Source organism: Bos indicus x Bos taurus, chromosome 5, assembly GCF_003369695.1.
Source record: "Bos indicus x Bos taurus breed Angus x Brahman F1 hybrid chromosome 5, Bos_hybrid_MaternalHap_v2.0, whole genome shotgun sequence".
Taxonomy (NCBI): domain Eukaryota; kingdom Metazoa; phylum Chordata; class Mammalia; order Artiodactyla; family Bovidae; genus Bos; species Bos indicus x Bos taurus.
This window is the reverse complement of record NC_040080.1, coordinates 48,407,573-48,426,263: the sequence shown is the minus strand read 5'-3', so window position 1 is coordinate 48,426,263 and position 18,691 is coordinate 48,407,573. Positions and strand designations below refer to the sequence as shown.

Here is an 18,691-nt window from a genome sequence, read left to right as displayed (position 1 = left end):
TCTGCAGCAATTGCTTCTGCCCAAGTGGCTGCAGCTCCCCACACAGGAGCTGGGGCTGGCAATGAGCTGTTGCTCTCAACATAAGTTCTGGGAATTCATGCCATTGGCTCTACAGACTTAAGTCTCCACTGGGCTGGCAGTCTCTGTGTTGAACTTGGGCATCAGCCAACATCTGAGCTCTAGCCTTAAGTGAGATTGGCTTCAGAGTGTCAGGCACCTGTCTTGGGGGAAAACAGGATTTTTCTCTTATTGGTATAGAGTGTCAGATTCCGGCTTTAATAAATTCAGTGTATGTGAAGCAATACCATCCCCCAATTTATACCTACTGTGTCTAAGTAATTAGCACCTTCTTTTGTTCTCAGAGGTGACCCACTTCAGATAACAAATTATGTAGACACAACCATACTCACAGAAATGTGAGTGAAAGCAAGGAATTAGAGCTACCAGCATATGAAAGTTTGAAAGAGACTGTGTGTGTGTGTGTGTGTACACAGGGGAAAGGAAAAGGTGGTGTGCCAGTGGCTGTTTAACAACTGGCTCTCAGGGTGTTGGTGCCCTGATTTGTGGTGTTTCTTGATTTCCATGGTGTAAATACTATGATCACAGGTGATTTCATGCTACAAATGTGATGTTACTGAACACAGGAGTAAGAAAGAGATGTGCGCAGTAAGTTCTCGTGAGCTGGTATGAGCTGGCTCCCACGCAGTAATGGAAAATGGGGATTTAACATGAACTTTGAATACTTCTGTGATGGTTCACTTTTTACAATATTCATGTATAACTTTCATAATAACAAATCCTGCATATATGTAGTATATGTACATGATACATATACATACACACACTCAGACATAAATATACACATGAACTTACATATTGGGTTGGCTGAAAAAATTTGGGTTTTTCTATAAGATCGTACCAAAAACCTGAACAATTTTTTTGGTCAACCCAACATATCTGTGTGAGAGTTAGTCTTAACAGTCTTCCTAAAGTTTTTAGTAAATTTGAGCGAATGCACTTGAGTGTGTAACACACTGAGGGGCTCTCATAAATCCGGCTGTCGCAGGGTTTCATAATTTCATAATTGTCATAAGCTGCCATGATTTGCCTTGCTAGCGCACATCTGGTACCTAAAATCCCTGGCTTCTATGTTGTGATGGAAGCTAAACGGACAGTGGGAAACCGCTCTGAGGTTGCGAGTGTGAAATGAGATCTAACCTCAGGTAGGGAGAAAAAGAAGTTCAAGTTCAAATGACGAGCGAACACACCGGGAGGACAGAAGTGTAAAGTTGCTGTTTATCGACTTTGCTTTCTACACTGAAGTGTTTCCAGCAGGTCCTTGAGAGAGTGGGAGGGGAGTGAGGAAGAAGCAGTCTGTACTTGCATTTACTGATGCAGCGTCTGCTGGTCACACTGCAACTCGATACAAACAGCCCGGCAGAGAGTGGGGCCCTGACTCTTGTTCTCATCAATGTAAACACAACATTAATATTGAAGATTCAAGAAAATGGGTAAAAAGTCCAGTGTCCCTTCAGTCTGTGTGATGGTGAAGGTGCTGGCCTACCCTTGGATGGGTCCCCAAGGGAGCCTGAGGTCATGACCTTGGCCCAGCCGCAGCAGAGCAGACATGAACACAGAGGAGCCCCACACATTCTTCCCAAAGTTCTCCCAACGGGCTCATGAATCTTCAGGACTGAAAAAGTTCTTCTAAAGGCCTGAGAGGTTCAGACCTTTCACGTGCACAGAAACCATCCATTTAAAGCCCTGTCCCCATGACTCAGTCACTGCCCAAAGAAAACGTGACCAGCTGCACAACAGCTGGTCTTTGCACTTCCACAGTCCTCTGTAGCCCCTGGATTCTGAACAGTTGGAAATTTAAGGTCATGGGGCCTTGAGGACCATCCTGAAGAAGGCTACCCATGTTTAAATACTGGTTGAAGACTCTTGTCTTCTTGGTTGAGCCACTGCTGATCAAGGGATATTAGCTGAGGCAGCTGGTTTTCCTTCGGAGCCTTAAAGGATCAGGTTTTCTATTTGGGATTCCCAGACTCAAAACAAACAAACAAAACCCCCTGGAACAAAACAAGAGTGACCTTGAGGGTAGGAGCCAATCAATCCTCCCTCCAGGACCTGTCAAGTACAACGTCAAGTACAATAGTTCGATCATTGGCGTGCCCTCCTTTTGGATACATGGTTAAACTGTAGGGTGAAGAAGAAAGTTTTCTCTGATAAAGAGACATTTTTGCTTTTATTTCCTGGGATGGATAACCCCCAGAACCCTGCCTTCCCTTAAAAAAAAAAAAACAAAAAACAAACAAAACAAAACATCCCAAAGACCCGGCTGTGTGGCTTTGTGGAAGGATAACCCCTTTGCTCCCTCTCACCCTCCGTGTCCCATTCTTGGAGAGACTGCATAGACAGGTGATTTCCCCTGCTTTGGGAATGATGGATCATTGGCCAGAGTGGGGTTGGCCGGATCCTTGCCCCAGATCTCCATAATGAGGGCAGCTTAGTTGGGCCAAAGAGACAAATAAAAACAAACCAAAACAGTGATGCTCAATTTGAGTTTGAAGGCTGGGCCCCAAACAGCAAGTGGCTCTCCCCCCTCTGTAGAACGTCCGTCGCTTGTGGTGGGCTTCCTGGTGCTAGCTGTTGTTCTCGGCCGTGAGATATTTGAGGGCAGCAAAGCCGTAGCGGCGGGACATGTCCTGCTGAAACTCTTCCTTCAGGGTTTTGAGACAGATGCGGTATTGCTTGTTGGACCGGAACTTGGTGATGTCGAAGCTGGGGGCATGAGGCATGTGGATCATGTATGCATTGGGCAGCACGATGAATTCATACTCCTGGAAGCAGACAAGAGCAGTCTGAGACCTGCAGAGTCCCCCAGTGATGTATAATGAGCGCCCAAGCAAACAAAGGAATGAAGTCGTGTATGACACCAGTACCAGGGCAGCACCATGGACAGCACCACCACGTGGATGAGGGCAGTTAGTTCAAGGTTGTCTCCATGGCCATGGGTACATTACCTGGCTTCTCTGAGCCTTAGTTTTCTCATCTATAAAGTGAAAGTAATTCTACTACCTTGAGACTACTACCACAGTCACACCTATAGTATACAGTCTATAACTGAACTACGAAGGCAGAATTGAGGAGCTCAAAAAGAAACTTACCAGCCCCACAAATCCCCCTAAATTTACTATCTGGTCCTTTGGAGAAAAGCTTTGCAGACCTCTGGTTTAATCTATTAGAATTCTGTAGTTTCTTTTGAGGCAGGTGCTCAGTAAGTATTAGCTGAATGAACGAAAGGGTTTCATGATTAAACACATGTAACTAAATCACTCCTTTAGTTACAGGATAGAATAGCTGCACCTTATCTGCATGTTTTGTGTCATTTATGTGGAATTCCTAGAATGCTTTGTGTCAGACAGGCTGAGTGATGAATGGTAATCATTTACTCATCTTCATCACTTGGTTGAATGAGGATGAGGGGGTGAAATGGTTTGTTCTAGGACACTCAGATGTGCTGGGGACTTGGCTGGGAACCCAACTCTCACCCAAGGGAGGAGAAAGAAAAATGGATTAGGAATCAACAGAGCTGAGAACAAGTACTGTCACATTCTTACTCTAGGACCGTGAACACATATTGTTCCTTCTTGAGTCCCTGCCTTCTTATCTCCAAGGCCCTTTCAGCTCTGAGGTCCAGGCCTCCCCCACCCCCACAGTACTGGGGCCATAACATTCTACTGTTCTCACCTGGGCATCTAATTCCATGATGTGAGCCACCTTGTTCCAGCCAAAGCCCACAAACCTCCGGTCGTACTCAGGGCAGTCCCGTCTCACAACAACATATGGCTCGAAATCAGCCTCCCACTCAACCCGGTAAGGTGTGGTGGCAGTCCGCCACTTGGCAAAGTTTGTGGGTGCGTGGCCTTTCGTCCAGACATGGTACCTGGGACACAAGCAGAAAAGCCATTGGTGGAGGGGAGGGAAGCAGAGGTTTCCAAATGCTGGTCTGGAGGATGAAGAGGTATACGCTGATATAGTCTTTGTTGTGGGTTGAATTTTTGTCCCCATTCCTCCCCTACCCCTCCACCCTGGCCCCGGCAAAAGCTATGTTCAAGTCTTGACACTTAGTATCCATGAATGCAACCTATTTGGAGAGAAGATCTTTGCAGATGTAATCAAGTTAAGAGGAGGTCACAGTGGCTTGTTGTGGTCTCTAATCCAAAGTCCTTATAAAATGAGGAAATTTTGGACACAGAGATATGCAGGAGGAGCTCTATGTGAAGACATGGGCAGAGACGAAGTGAGACACCTCCAAGCCAAGGAATGCCAAGGATTGCTGGCAAACACCAGAAGCTAGAAAGAGGCAAGAGAGAAATCTGCCCTTGAGCCTTTGGAGGAAGCAAGCAACTATCACCAGCACCTGGATCTTGGACTTGTGGTTGCAGAGTGGTGAGGATGAGTTTCCATCATTTTAAGCCACCCAGCTTGTAGTACTTTGCTCTACCAACACAAGTGAAAGTCGCTCTGTCGTGTCCGACTCTCTGTGACCCCATGGACTACGCAGTCTATGGAATTCTCCAGGCCAGAATACTGGAGTGGGCAGCTGTTCCCTTCTCCAGGGATCTTCTCAACCCAGGGACTGAACCCAGGTCTCCTACACTGCAGGCAGATTCTTTACCAACTGAGCCACCAGGGAAGCCCAAGAATACTGGAGTGGGTAGCCTATCCATTCTCCAGTGGATCTTCCCGACCCAGGAATCGAATCAGGGTCTCCTGCATTGCAGGCAGATTCTTTACCAGTTGAGCTACCAGGGAAGCCCTATAGCAAGAGAGACAGCCTCTTACATTTTTTTTTTTTAGCATTAGAGTGGTTGAGCAGCTTGACCAAGACCAAGTAATTAACGCTGAAATTTACTTTTCCTGAATTCCTAGTTGTTGTTTTTGTTTTTTCCTACCCTTGTGCTCATGTGCTCAGTCGTGTCTGACTCTTTGAGATCCCATGGACTGTAGTCCGCCTGGCTCCCCATCCTTGGGATTTTCCAGGCAGGAATGGTGGAGTGGGTTGCTATTTCCTTCTCCAGCAAATCTTCCTGACGCAAGGATCAAACCTGTGTCTCCGGCGTCTCCTGCATTGCACACAGATTCTTTACTGCTCTGCCACTGGGGAAGCCCCTTGGGTTGGCCAAAAAGTGTGTTCAGGGCTTTCCATGACATCTTAAGGAAAACCCTGAATGAACTTTCTGACCAATCCAGTACATCCTTCACTAATGAAGAGGCTATCACTATGAAAAGGTACATGACTTTCTGGATTGCTGTCTGTCATTTATGTGGAACAGCAGGTTAGTCTGTAACAGGAAGTGGAAGGCAGAAGTCTGGGATGACTTTTGGTGACCCTGCCCTAGTATAATGTCCTTCCTCTTGAGGCAGGACCTATGAGCATGATATCACCCCTACAGTTATGTTACATTATATGGCAAAAAGGATTTTTGTAGATGCAGTTATGGTTACTAATCAGTTGACTTGAGACTACTGGGGTAAGCCTGACCTAATCATATGAACCTTTAGATCTGGGTTTGGAAGAAAGCAAAAAGCCATGTGTGAGCTGCCTGTGGGGGTCATGTGGCAAAAAGCCTGTGGGTAAATGGTGACTTCAGTCCTCCAATCACAAGGAAAGGAATCCTGTCAGCAACCAATGTGCCTGGAGGAGAACCACACACTCTAGGGACAACTGCAGCCTTGCCCACACTGATTTCAGCCAAATGAGAACCATAAGCAGAGAATCCAGTCATTGCATGCTTGGACCTCTGACCCTCAGAAAATGACTGTGAGATAATAAATTTGTATTGTTTTGGGCTTCTAAATTTGTGGTAATTTGTTATACAGCAATAGAAATGAATATAATTATGGGTGGCACTAGTGGTAAAGAACCCACCTGCCAATGCAGGAGACATAAGAGATGCAGGTGCAGTCCCTAGGTCGGGAAGATCCCCTGGGGGAGGAAATGGCACCACACTCCAGTATTCTTGCCTAGAGAATCCCATGGACAGAGGAGCCTGGAAGCCTATGGTCCATAAGGTCACAAAGAGTTGGACATGGCTTAGCAACTGAACAACAATAATGATGATAATAAGCTCTAGTAAGCACTTAACTCTAAACTGGTTATATTGTACTACCCTTAATTTTAAGTTTTCATGATATACCCAATATCAAGTACAAATAGCAATAGGTAGATCAGGGATTCATACCTAGGCAGCCTGGTTCAAGGGATAGGACTTTTAATCAGGTTAAGGTTTAAGTTAACTATGCTGACTACCTCTTTTTATATGTCACTGTCACCACACTCTCTGACCTGTATCTAGAACAAGTAGTCAATGGGGCCTATACACCAAGTTGAATGAATGAAAGAAATCTAAAAACCTGAGAGGCACCTAAGACAGAAGCCAGTTAGTGGGGCAGGAATACGTCTCTGGATGCTAAAAGAGATGGGGGCTGAGAGCCAGTGAAGCAGCAGATGGGGTTCAAGAAAAAGAAAATTCTAGAAAGAAAAGCTTCAGAAAATGCCCCAAGAAACCTACTGTCACACCAGTAGACAGTGGTCTCCAGAACTTGCTTTCTGAGAAAATCAACATTTGCCTTCAAAAAAAAAAAAACAAAAAAACAAAAAAAAACAAACCAGTGATGAGAGACATTTCCTGGGTCCACCTTGTGGGATGCTGCTTAGAAGAAACTCGGGGCACTCTGTGTTGAGCAGAGGTTCTCCAGTTGGCATGTGTATCAGAATCCCCTGGAGGACTACTTAACAGTCAGATTGCTGGATTCCACCCCCAGAATTTCTGATCCAGTAGGGCCGGGGTGGGGCTTGAGACTTCGTCCTTCTAACAAGTTCCCAGGGGGTGCTGATGCTACTGGTCCAGGGACCACACTCAGAACCGCTGCCCTGGAGGATGGGTAGACCTGAGCATGATTTATTAGTTCAGGTGCGGTTGGGAGTAGACTTCAGCTGCTAGGAGGTTTAAGAGCTCATCACTTGGAGGGAAGGTGACAAAGCAGTTTCTTGGAAGGAAGGTTTGTAATTCAGCACTTGGCGTGATGGCTTGCAAGCTCTTGGCCAGAGCAGCAATCTCGGACACAGCAGGCCAACCCTCAGCTCTCCCAGCTCTCAGGCCCTTGGACTTGGCCTTGAAATGAGTTCTTAAATAACCTGGGGATTTGGGAGGAAGGGTGCTTTGGAGACTTGCCAGGTGGTCAGCCTTTGGGAAGATCACCTGGAGTAGGAAATGGCAACCTACTTCTGTACTCTTGCCTGAAAAATCCCATGGACAGAGGAACCTGGAGGACCACAGTCCATGGGGTCTCAGAGTCAGGCACCACTGAGTGACTGAGCGCACACACAGCCAGTAGACTATGGAGTCCAAAGTCCCCACTTTTGCCTGCATTTTCAGATGCTGGTAAGTAAATTCAGGACTTGACCAGTGGTCTCATGGTATTTTGGTTAAGAGCCTAGGCTCTGTGGTTTTTAGACCTAGGCTGAATCCAGGCTCTGTCATGTACTGGCTGTGTGGCTTGGGCTAGTTATGTAGCCTCTCAGAGCCTCAAGTTTCTTTATCGGTAAAATGGGGACAGCATATCTGCCTCATGGATTTGTTGTGAGGATTAAATGAGCTGATCCCAGTGCCCAGCTCATGCTTTGTTGTTCAGTTGCTAAGTTGTGTCTGACTCTTTGTAACCCCCATAGACTGTAGCACACCAGGCTTCCCCGTCCGTCACTCCACTCCTCAATTCCTTTATCTGTATGAGAGGTGAAAAGGGAGCACCTCTGAATTTTTGCATGAATAACCTATCTCATAAAGTTCTCTTCACAAAATAATGTTTGCTTGAGAGAACCTTCTAGAAACTTCTAGTAACTTAACAGTGGTATAAAAACCTAAGTTATTATTAGGATCTTTTCAGCAAAATTCAGATTGCATAGAAATGTATGTTTTGGGGGGCTTCCCAGGTAATGCCAGTGGTAAAGAACCCACCTGCCAATGTGGGAGACATAAGAGGCGTGGGTTCAATCCCTGGGTTGGGAAGATCCCCTGGAGGAAAGCATGGCAAACTACTCCAGTATTTTTTTTTTTCCCACTCCAGTATTTTTTCCTGGAGAATTCCCATGGACAGAGGAGCCTGGCAGGCTACAGTCCATATAGTCACAAAGAGTCGGACATGACTGAAGTGACTGAGCACGCACGTGGTTTTTTTTTTTTTTTTTTTTTTTCGTTCAAAGGAAGTGTTTATATTGTTTAAAAGGGAGGCCTTTCTTTAAAATGGGAGCAGAAGGCGAGCACGGCTCTCTCTTAAATCAGGAGACCGAGCAGGATTCCTACTCACCCAGGGGTGCTCCCCTTAATGCTGCAGTCTGCCCCTGGGGACAGAAGCCATCTGCATCTGTGCCATCGTGCAGACTCCCTGGCCCTTTGGACAGGGGGATGGGTAGCTCCTCTGCTATGTTTCTGCAGGACTGAGGGGTCTGGGAAGTCAGGGAAATGAGGGATTTGTTCGAAATTGTCACTTGGGCAACAGGACAGACAGCTGCCACACTGCTGTATCCAATCTTGGAGTCACCTGGATGCCTTTAGCTGTTGAAGCTACTGCTGCCCATCCTAGGCCTGAGGACCTCAGAGAACAGACTGCTCACAAGAAAAGAAAATGAGAGATGGACACCATGGCCCTAATGTGACGAAACCCACTGATCAAACGAGTGAATGGACGAGCAAAGCAAAAGGAGAAGTCAGAGTCAGCAGACAGGGGCAGAACATCAACTGATTAAAGTGGGAAAGAAAGAAGCTGACCACCCTACCCAGCCTTCCCTCCTTTCCATCTGGGTACACAGGGCGAACTCTCTCTCTAACATTGCTAAGTTGTGTCCGACTCTTTCATGACCCTATGGACTGTAGCCTGCCAGGCTCCTCTCTCCATGGGATTTCCCAGGCAAGAATACTGGTGTGGGTTACCATTTCCTCCTCCAGGGCATCTTCCCAGCCAGGGATCGAACCCAGGTCTCAGGCATTGGCAGGTGGTTCTTTACCACTGAGCCACCAGGGAAGCCCTACAGGTCAGTCACACAAAAAGCACACGCACGTGGGAAGACAAAGAAGTATTCCAAGCACACAGTTTGGGCCAGCAGTGCTTCTGTGGCCTGAAGATGGTCTAATGCCAATGCCAACCGTCTGGGCCAGCAGCTCTCCTGGCTTCTGGTTTCCCAGTAGCGAGAAGGACTTTCGGCTCCCCCTCTCCCAGTGCGTGGCAGTGAGGGCCACTCACCTGAATGTGAAGAGGGTCCCCATGTCTAGCATCGAGAGCAGCTCTGCCTTCGACTTGGGGAAGGAGAGCCGGTAGCGCAGTGTCTCAAACGCGGGGACGATCATGGCCTTCTTGGTGTTGGCGAGGTCCAGCTGGATGACAGACTTCCTGGAGAGAGGGTAAGCAGAGAGACAGGGCCCCTGTAATGCCAGGTAGGGGCTGCCCCATGTGAGGGCGTGGAGGTGGCTGGCACAAGGAGGGGTCAGAGAGAAAGCCAGGGGAAGCCTCTCAGTTTAAACACAAGGGAATCCAAGACCCGAGGGAGGCCTGGAAGCTTGTCCAGCAGCACTCAGGAGCCTGGCTGTCTCTGGGCCAGAAGGCAGAGTCTTTCTGGAGAGGAAGTGGAGGGGTTGTACATTCACAGTGTGTGCCCCTGTCAGAGCCAAGTGCAAAAGCCAAGAGACCAGGATTCAAAGATGTGCAGACCAGCCTGCTTGCTGGGTCCCCTGGGCTGGCCACACGCCTGATGCATCACTGGCCACAAGGAGAGCTAGACATAACGCTGATGAGATGATTGTCAACCTGGGCATCTGTGGTCCCATCTCTGGGACTCTTCACTCCTTGGACTCCTTCCGATGCTAAACCTTCAAACTTGCCTGACACACCCCACAGAGTCAGCACCCAACATGCCAGTGCTCTGGACCCCGCCATCCTCTCTCTCACTCTTGCCTTCTGCATCTCCGAGACCCAGCTCCTGTCTTCTGGATTTGTCTGCCTGGGGCCAGCTCTGAGGCCATCATTTGAAAGAGAGAAAGGTCACGGCGCATGAGGCTGGTAATGAACCACAGATAGGACTTAAAAGCCTGGCTCTTCACTTTGGGTGTCTTGCTATATTTTACAAGTAATTTGGTTTCTCATGACCTCAGGTTCCTCCTCAAAATGGGGCAATAATATCTCCCTGCTGAGCTGTTGTGGAAACTGGACAAGGTACCAGAAATACTGGTACTGCCAGGCATACCGGGCACACGGCAAACAGTCCCCAACATACTGCAGTGCCGTCCTATTCCCAGGCATCTCTTTGGCCATGGCTGTGATACTTCCTGCTGGCTTCCTGCTCAGATTACTGACTCTGGGGTCTCAGGCCAGCCTGAGATGCTCGTTATCTCTGAGACAGAGAAAGAATTCTCCCTTGGAGTAACACGAGGTATTTCGCAAAAATGCTGTAAGGAGCAGTCATCCAGTGCAACACAACTGCTTCTTACTTAAAGTAACTTTACTCAATAGAACTCTGAGCTCTGTGTGCAGGCCAGGTTGGTCTGCAAGGAGCAGTAACTTGTGCAAGGAAGTAACTTGTGAGCCTGGGCCAGATTGGGACACGAACAGGGAAGCAATCCAAAAAAGAAGAGCAGCAGGGTTTGATAGCCACAGATGAGGGGAATCTGGACCAGCTCGAGATAAGGAGGGGTTTCTCGGAACCATTCTTGGTGAAGGGGTCTCGCCAGCTCCCAGTGCAAGAGGGTGGTTGAGATGGACTGGAAGTTGACAGAATTCTTCAAGTATCATTTGCAGTTCACTCTATAACTATGCTTCAGTTAAGTATATACCAAATGATATGACCCTCACATCACTATTTCAAGACAGATTTGTAAAGGATGACACCAAGATAGAATCTGGGTGAGCTACCCTTGGCCGGTTGGAGGATCAGAGGTCTGAGTCAGCCTGTTCTGGCCTGCATTCCTCTTCTTCCTCTAAGCAATGCCTTTATACAAACACCTAAGGTTCCCTGGCCTGTGGCCAGACATTCTCTTTCATATCAACCTTATGCTGGACACTGGCAGACCAGGGGCTTGTTACCTTTCCTCCAGGAAAGGTACGTTGTTGTTGTTGAATTGCTAAGTTGTGTCTGACTCTTTGTGACCCCATAGACTGCAGCACACCAGGCTCCTCTGTCCATGGGATTTCCCAAGCAAGAATACTGGAGTGGGTTGCCATTACTTTCTCCAGGGGATCTTCCCTACCGAGGAATCGAATGCTCATCTGCTTGGCAGATGGATTCTTTACCATTGAGCAACCTAGGAGACTCAGGAAAGGCATGCATATTATTTATTGATATGGGTGTTAGGGATGGGACATATGGGTCTAAAGAATATCCTTGGATCAAAATGCCAAAGCCCCTGGAGGGAGGGAAGACATCCCAGCATTGATGGGTGGTCATTATTCCTTCAACAGTCACCATGCATTTACTATGTGCCAGGTACTCTGCTTGGAAATACAGACCACCACCTCCAAAGTCTCTTCCTGCCTGATGCTGACATTCTCATCTAAAATGGTTCAGGATGCTAAAAGCCCAAGGGCAAGGATAGCTAAACTAGGACTCAAGCTTGCATTTGCAGCTAATTATGTGAAGATATGATTGCTGTGGAAATGGAGTGGGAGGCTGGGAGGGCTGAACGACAAAGGGAATGGCAAAGTGTACACACGTACACAACAGTTACAGAGATCCATGAATGTGGGTATCTCTACATGAACCTCAAATGCTGTTACAATCAAGGTTATTGTAGAAACCACTTCTTAAAAAATTTCTAAAAAAACATTTTATTTATCTGACTGTGTTGGGACTTAGTGGAGGCATGCAGGATCTTTGATCTTTGTTCCTGCGTGTGAGATCTAGTTCCCTGACCAGGGATCGAACCTGGACTCCCAGCACTGGGAGCATGGAGCTTTAGCCACTGGGCCACCAGGGAAGTCTCTAGAAGCCACTTCTTGGAATAGAAGCTAATTCCCCTTCTCATGGTGCCTGTACACAGGGGCAGCCCTGAGCTGTGCTGCCCTACGTGAAGCCCTCACCAGGTGTTCAGGGGCAGACACTAAGGCTGAGTAAATCAGTTTCTCACTCTTGGAAATCTGAACAGATGCAGAGGCTGGAGACCACAGAGCTCACTTGTGCTAACACCAGGCAGCACTCCCGAGGTTTCTGAATTTCTGCTGCACAGGGGCCCAGAGCTGCCACGGGTTACTTATGGTCTCAAGTACTAGTTTTCTGAATCCTACTTTGATTCCGTAAGATAAACCACTCAGCAATTATGCTTCCCCTTTGGTTTCTTTTCATTTTAATTAAGCATCCAGCATTGGTTTCTGTTGCTTGTGACCAAACAACCAATACACTGCAAGGTCCAGAGTAAGCATACCCAGTCAGCAGCATGCCACCCAAAACTGATTTCTGAGAAACCTTATTTCCCTCTGCACAGAGAGCATGAGATTCTGGAGTGCCTTCTGTAAATTCCATTTAATCTCGCTGAGACACAAAATGCCACGGAGACGGATTTGTCACTAGATAGGTTCGTTTCAGCCTCAGTTCAAGGGGGCTTTGATATCGATGTCCTGAATGGTTCCTATTAAGAAGTTGTTTCAGCAACAAAGTGGTTTCAGGGCACCGACTCTGAGAACATCTGTTCCCTGAGCTGGTAACGGCAGCCTGGGCTTTCCTGCACTAGTGTGCCCAGCCAGCACCTCCCACCTTGGCTGGCCTGCTGACCACCTTGAGTGGCATGGTCTATGGCCACTTTTACCTGAAAGTGAGTCCAGGAGGGGACAGAATGACTCCAGTGCAGGTTCATCCAGGAGCAGAGGGAGGACAGTGAAGTGGGCACGCTGGCCCAGGGGCCAAGAGACCTGCGGCCTGGAGCCAGCTCTGACAGGCTCAACGGCTCTGCAGCCTGTCATTCCTCTGAGACTAGTTAATCTAGAGTAGTCACACTGAAGGTTTTTTAAAAACAATATTTTTACTTATTTGGCTTCACTGGGTCTTAGTTGTGGCACACACAGGCTCTCTGGTTTTCTTGTGGCATGTGGAATCTTTAGTTGCAGCATGTGGGATTTAGTTCCCTGACCAGGGATCAAACCTGGACCTCCTGCACTGGGAGCATGGAGTCCTAGTCACTGGACCGCCGAGGGAAGGCCCTCAACTGAAGATTTTGGAAGGCAGTCTGGTATGGTAGTAACCAGGCAACTTGGTTTCTGGCCCTGACTCCATCACTCCTCTGGGCAAGTCACCTGGACCCTTCTGAGTCTCAGGGTTCACGCACGTGTAAAACATTCTGATGAGAAAAGGTACGCGTTGCATGTAGAAACGCTTGGTGCAGTGCCTGGTATGCGCTAGGCACTGACCATTTGATGGTGGCCGCTCCTGATGGTTTATGTGTCAGTTAGGCTGGGCTGTGGTGCTCATCTGGTTGATCAAATAACCTGCCAGATGTTGCTGTGAAGGTATCTCATGGATGTGATTAACATTTAGGATCAAGTAAAAACCCTTACCCTTGATAATGTGGATGGGCCTCGTCCAATCAGTTGAAGGCCTTAAGAGCAAAAACTGAGCTTTACTGGGAAAGAAGGAATTCTACCCCCAAACTGTATCACAGGAATCCTGCCTGTGTTTCCAGCCTGCTGGTCTGCTCTATGAATTTCAGACTTGCCACCATCACAGGTCCTTAAGGTCACTATCCAGCCATCTAATCATCCTGTGGTTCTGTTTCTCTGAAAAATCCTGACTGGCCCACTTGCCTTTGTCCACGACCCCTTCAAAAATATTCACAAGCCTACTAGAATATTTCGGGCATGCAGAACTCTTAAAAGGCAGCTTAGTTATCTACAGCAGTATTCAGAATCTTTGGTGTAACAGAGCGCCCAGTAAACACAGTGACTTGGAAGCAGCCAGCACCAGGTTCAGGTCTTGCTTGTCACCCTCCTGTGACCTTGGGGACCTTGTAGTCACAGCCTTCCCATCTGTAAAATGGACGTGATCTTATCAATCGGAACTGCTATGAGGATGAAGTGAAACCATCGCTCTAGAGACACTCTAGAATAACTGAGTAACAAATGAGCTAGCGTTCTCTCTTCAGGTTCAGCTTCCCGGTGGGTCAGAGCAAGTGAAAGGGTGAGAACAGAGGGCTCAGTAAAGGCCACCAACTGCTTAAACCAGGGTCATTTTCTGGCTTGCCAGCCTGCCTGTCTATGGAAACAGTTGATTTGATTTCGGTCTCTAGCCAGCTCCCTGAGTCCTCTTTCACGTCACAAACAATTCAAGTGTTCCTGACAGAGTCCATTCATCCCATCCAGCCTGGCCCAGCTGACCTGCTAGGAGACTGTGAGCCAGCACTGTCTTCCAAGTCCCGTCTCCTCACCTGTGCGTCTTTTCCCCTCAGCCTCTTGTGTTAGTTTACTCAAGTATGCAAACTGTTCACAGACAGTTTTGCTCCCACTTGCTAAAGCTGGTGGGGATGAGGAGGGAATGTGAGAGTAGCAAGGTTTCCAGTTGAGGGAGTGGAGGTGGGTAGAGACTGTAGGCTTTCGTGGGGTTCAGCATTAAGTCAAATAATAGCACAAAAGGGTAGACTTTCTACTGTAGGTAGATGGGTTTCCCGGTGCTTAAAATGACCAAACTGCAAGACTGATCCTGGTAGTTGACTGCGTGTATACCCACTCCCCACCCCCCGACACACCCACAGCCCTTCTCTTTATAACTCCATCCTCCATCCTAGAGGCAGGCCTCTGTCATCAGGAAACAGCCCAGGTTTCTGACACGAGGAGATGATGGGAAAGTCTCAGAGAAATAAGAAACAGGGATACATTGTGGGTTCTGATGCAGTAAAGATGAGGGCTCTGAGGCTGCGGGCTTAGGTATGCATCCCAGCTGACTTCTTAACCTCTTTGTCCTGCAGTTTCTGTCTGTAAGATGGGGATGGTGATCCCAACGTTGATCTCAGAGGGTGCTGGTGAGGACTGAGCTGGTGCGCATCGAGTGCTCAGCCTGTGCCTGGCAGATGACAAGCTGTGGTGTGCACTGCTCATCAGCATGGGCACCTGTCCTCTTTTTATGCTGGCCTGTCCACAGCCTGGCACCCATCCTGGATCTTCCCATTTCACTGTCATTGGTTCATTTCCTGGTTTGTTGCACCCTGTACCAGGCGCTGCTCAAACACCTGGACCACACTGGTAAACAGAACAGGCCGACATCCCTGCCCTCGTGGAGTTGACATTTTGTGGTCAGGGGACAGATGAGAAGAACAAAGAGTGAACAGTATGGTATGTTGGAAAGTGAGAACTGCTGAGAGAGAATGGCGCTGGGAGAGGATGTTAGGAATGCCAGAGGTGGGGAATGGGTTGTGATTTTAAATAAGGTGGTCCAGGCAGGCCTCACAGAGAAGGGGATATTTAAACAAAAGGCTGGAGTAGGTGAGGGAGCACGCCGCACGGTGATCTGGGGTAAGAGCTTTCTGGGTTAAGGAAACAGCCAGTGCAAAGGCCCACCTGACAAAAGCACAGTAAGGAGCAGAGAGAGGACCCAGAAAGGGGACTGGAGAGGCTCCTGCAGGTTATACAGGCTTCACAGGCCACTGAAAGGTGTGGTGGGCAAACGAACCCCCTGCCCCCAAAGCCATCCACCTCCTAATCCCAGGAACCTGCAGATATGTGACCTTCCAGGGCAAAGCGATGCTGCAAATGTGATTAAGCATGCTGAGATACGAAGGTTATCCTGGATTATTCAGGTGGGTTCATTGTAACAGTGAGGATCTTTGTAAGAGGGAGGTAAGAGAAGGAAATGGCAACCCACTCCAGTATTCTTGCCTGGAGAATCCCATGGACAGACGAGCCTGGCAGGCTACAGTCCCTGGGGTCACAAAGAGTCAGACACAACTGAGCGAATAATACACACACACACACGTGAGAGTCAGAAAAGGAGGCGGGATGACGGAAGCAGAGACTGAAGTGATGCGGACAAAGGTCTTGCCTCCAGGGAGCAGGAAAACAGCTTTTCCTCTAGGGCCCCCCAGAGACTGTTCAGCCCTGCAGACACCCTGACCCTTCTCAGAATCCTTACAGCAGCCACAGGAAACTCATACAAAGATCTTGGGTTTTACTAGTGAGATAAGCCACTGGAGAACTCTGAGCTGAGGGGTGAGAGGATCAGTTTTCTGTATTAAAAAAATCACTCTGCTGCTGAGAGTTGACTGTAGTGTCTCCCAGGAGATCAATCACAAAGCCCTTGACATAATATAGGTGCTGCCGCATAAGATGGCCAGATATTCTGATGTTTCAAGAGGAGCCAACTAAAGTGATCTTCAACACGTGAAGGCTGGGTGTCTCGCAGGGGATGCCGATTTGAAGAGAGACTGAGCAGTGAGAAAAAGAGCATCTTCTGTATCGGATGATGCAGATTCTATCTCAATATCACTAATTGTGTAATCACAGGCAATTTTCTTAACTCTGGGCTTTTGTTTCCTTATCTTGGTAAGAATAATTACTTCACAGGCTTGGTTATTAAGAAAGCTAAGATAATATATTCACTAATTAGTGAATATTTATGAAGCCAGGAAAAGAGAGTCCAGAACTGAGCAAATTGATGATAATCTCTGTCGTGACAACCCAAAGAGCAGGGAGTGAGGGACACAGAAATGTAGGGTCTCTGGTGTGGAGTCTCTCATCACTGAGCTGGGTTCTTTTTTTTTTTTCCTAGAGAGACAAAGTATCACTATATTAAAGATCAGCAATATGTGAACCATGAACTTCCTGATGTTCAAGCTGGTTTTAGAAAAGGCAGAGGAACCAGAGATCAAATTGCCAACATCCACTGGATCATGGAAAAAGCAAGAGAGTTCCAGAAAAACATCTATTTCTGCTTTATTGACTATGCCAAAGCCTCTGACTGTGTGGTTCACAATAAACTGGAAAATTCTGAAAGAGATGGGAATACCAGACCACCTAACCTGCCTCTTGAGAAATTTGTATGCAGGTCAGGAAGCAACAGTTAGAACTGGACATGGAACAACAGACTGGTTCCAAACAGGAAAAGGAGTATGTCAAGGCTGTATATTGTCACCCTGCTTATTTAACTTATATGCAGAGTACATCATGAGAAACGCTGGGCTGGAAGAAGCACAAGCTGGAATCAAGATTGCCGGGAGAAATATCAATAACCTCAGATATGCAGATGACACCACCCTTATGGCAGAAAGTGAAGAGGAACTAAAAAGCCTCTTGATGAAAGTGAAAGTGGAGAGTGAAAAAGTTGGCTTAAAGCTCAACATTCAGAAAACGAAGATCATGGCATCTTGTCCCATCACTTCATGGGAAACAGATGGGGAAACAGTGGAAACAATGACAGGCTTTATTTTTTTGGGATCCAAAATCACTGCAGATGGTGACTGCAGCCATGAAATTAAAAGATGCTTATTCCTTGGAAGGAAAGTTATGACCAACCTAGATAGCACATTCAAAAGCAGAGACATTACTTTGCCAACAAAGGTTCGTCTAGTCAAGGCTATGGTTTTTCCTGTGGTCATGTATGGATGTGAGAGTTGGACTGTGAAGAAGGCTGAGTGCCGAAGAATTGATGCTTTTGAACTGTGGTGTTGGAGAAGATTCTTGAGAGTCCCTTGGATTGCAAGGAGATCCAACCAGTCCATTCTGAAGGAGATCAGCCCTGGGATTTCTTTGGAAGGAATGATGCTAAAGCTGAAACTCCAGTACTTTGGCCACCTCATGCGAAGAGCTGACTCATTGGCAAAGACTCTGATGCTGGGAGGGATTGGAGGCAAGAGGAGAAGGGGACGACAGAGGATGAGATGGCTGGATGGCATCACTAACTTGATGGACGTGAGTCTGAGTGAACTCTGGGAGTTGGTGATGGACAAGGAGGCCTGGCGTGCTGCAATTCATGGGGTTGTAAAGAGTCGGACAGGACTGAGCAACTGAACTGAACTGAAGGGAGAGGGAGTGGGGAGTTACTGTTTGGTTACAGAGTTTCAGTTCTGAAGGTACAAATAGTTCTGGACATGGATAATGGTGATGGTTGCAAAACTATGAATGCACCAAACTCTACCCTTAAAAGATGTACAGATGGGTTAGGATGATGCATTGTTAAAAATTGTAATTTTATTGGAGTATAGTCATTTTTTAATGTCAGTTTCAGGTGTATAGCCAAGTGATTCAATTATACATATGTTCATTATTTTTTCATCATTTTTTCTCACATAGAGTATCATGGAATATTGAGTTGGTTATCAATTATTAATAATACCTAGTAGTGTGTCTGTGTGTTCATTCAAGCTCCTGATTTATCCCTCCCCACCACCTTTCCCCTTTGGTAATCACAGGTTTGTTTTTGTTAATTTTAAGTCTATTTCTGTTCTGTAAGTAGTTCATTTGTATCTCTTTCTGAAAACATTAGATGCCACACATGACTGGTAATATTTGTCTCTGACTGACTTCACTTAGTACGATCATCTCTAGGTCCATCCACGTTGCTGCAGAAGGCACTGCTGCATTCCTTTTTAGAGCTGAGTACTCTTCCAATGTGTATATGCACCACATCTTCATCCAGTCATCTGCTATTGTGAACAGTGCT

The 18,691-nt window shown here is 47.2% G+C and overlaps 1 protein-coding gene across 3 annotated transcripts in view; it reads right to left on the bottom strand.

Moving 5' to 3' along the window:
• Positions 1 to 1,274: 1,274 nt before the first annotated feature.
• LARGE1 (LARGE xylosyl- and glucuronyltransferase 1) overlaps positions 1,275 to 18,691 on the bottom strand; it is a 609,285-nt gene continuing 591,868 nt past the window's right edge. For 2 of the 3 annotated variants that reach the window (XM_027541849.1, XM_027541850.1), the window contains exons 13-15: positions 9,310 to 9,456; positions 3,754 to 3,949; positions 1,279 to 2,843 (exon numbers count right to left, since the gene is read on the bottom strand). In XM_027541849.1, the coding sequence (XP_027397650.1) occupies positions 2,646 to 2,843; positions 3,754 to 3,949; positions 9,310 to 9,456 (541 nt within the window). In that variant the 3' untranslated portion in view covers positions 1,279 to 2,645. Of the gene's footprint in view, positions 2,844 to 3,753; positions 3,950 to 9,309; positions 9,457 to 18,691 lie in introns of all 3 variants that reach the window. The other variant, XM_027541848.1, reaches the window with a different exon arrangement.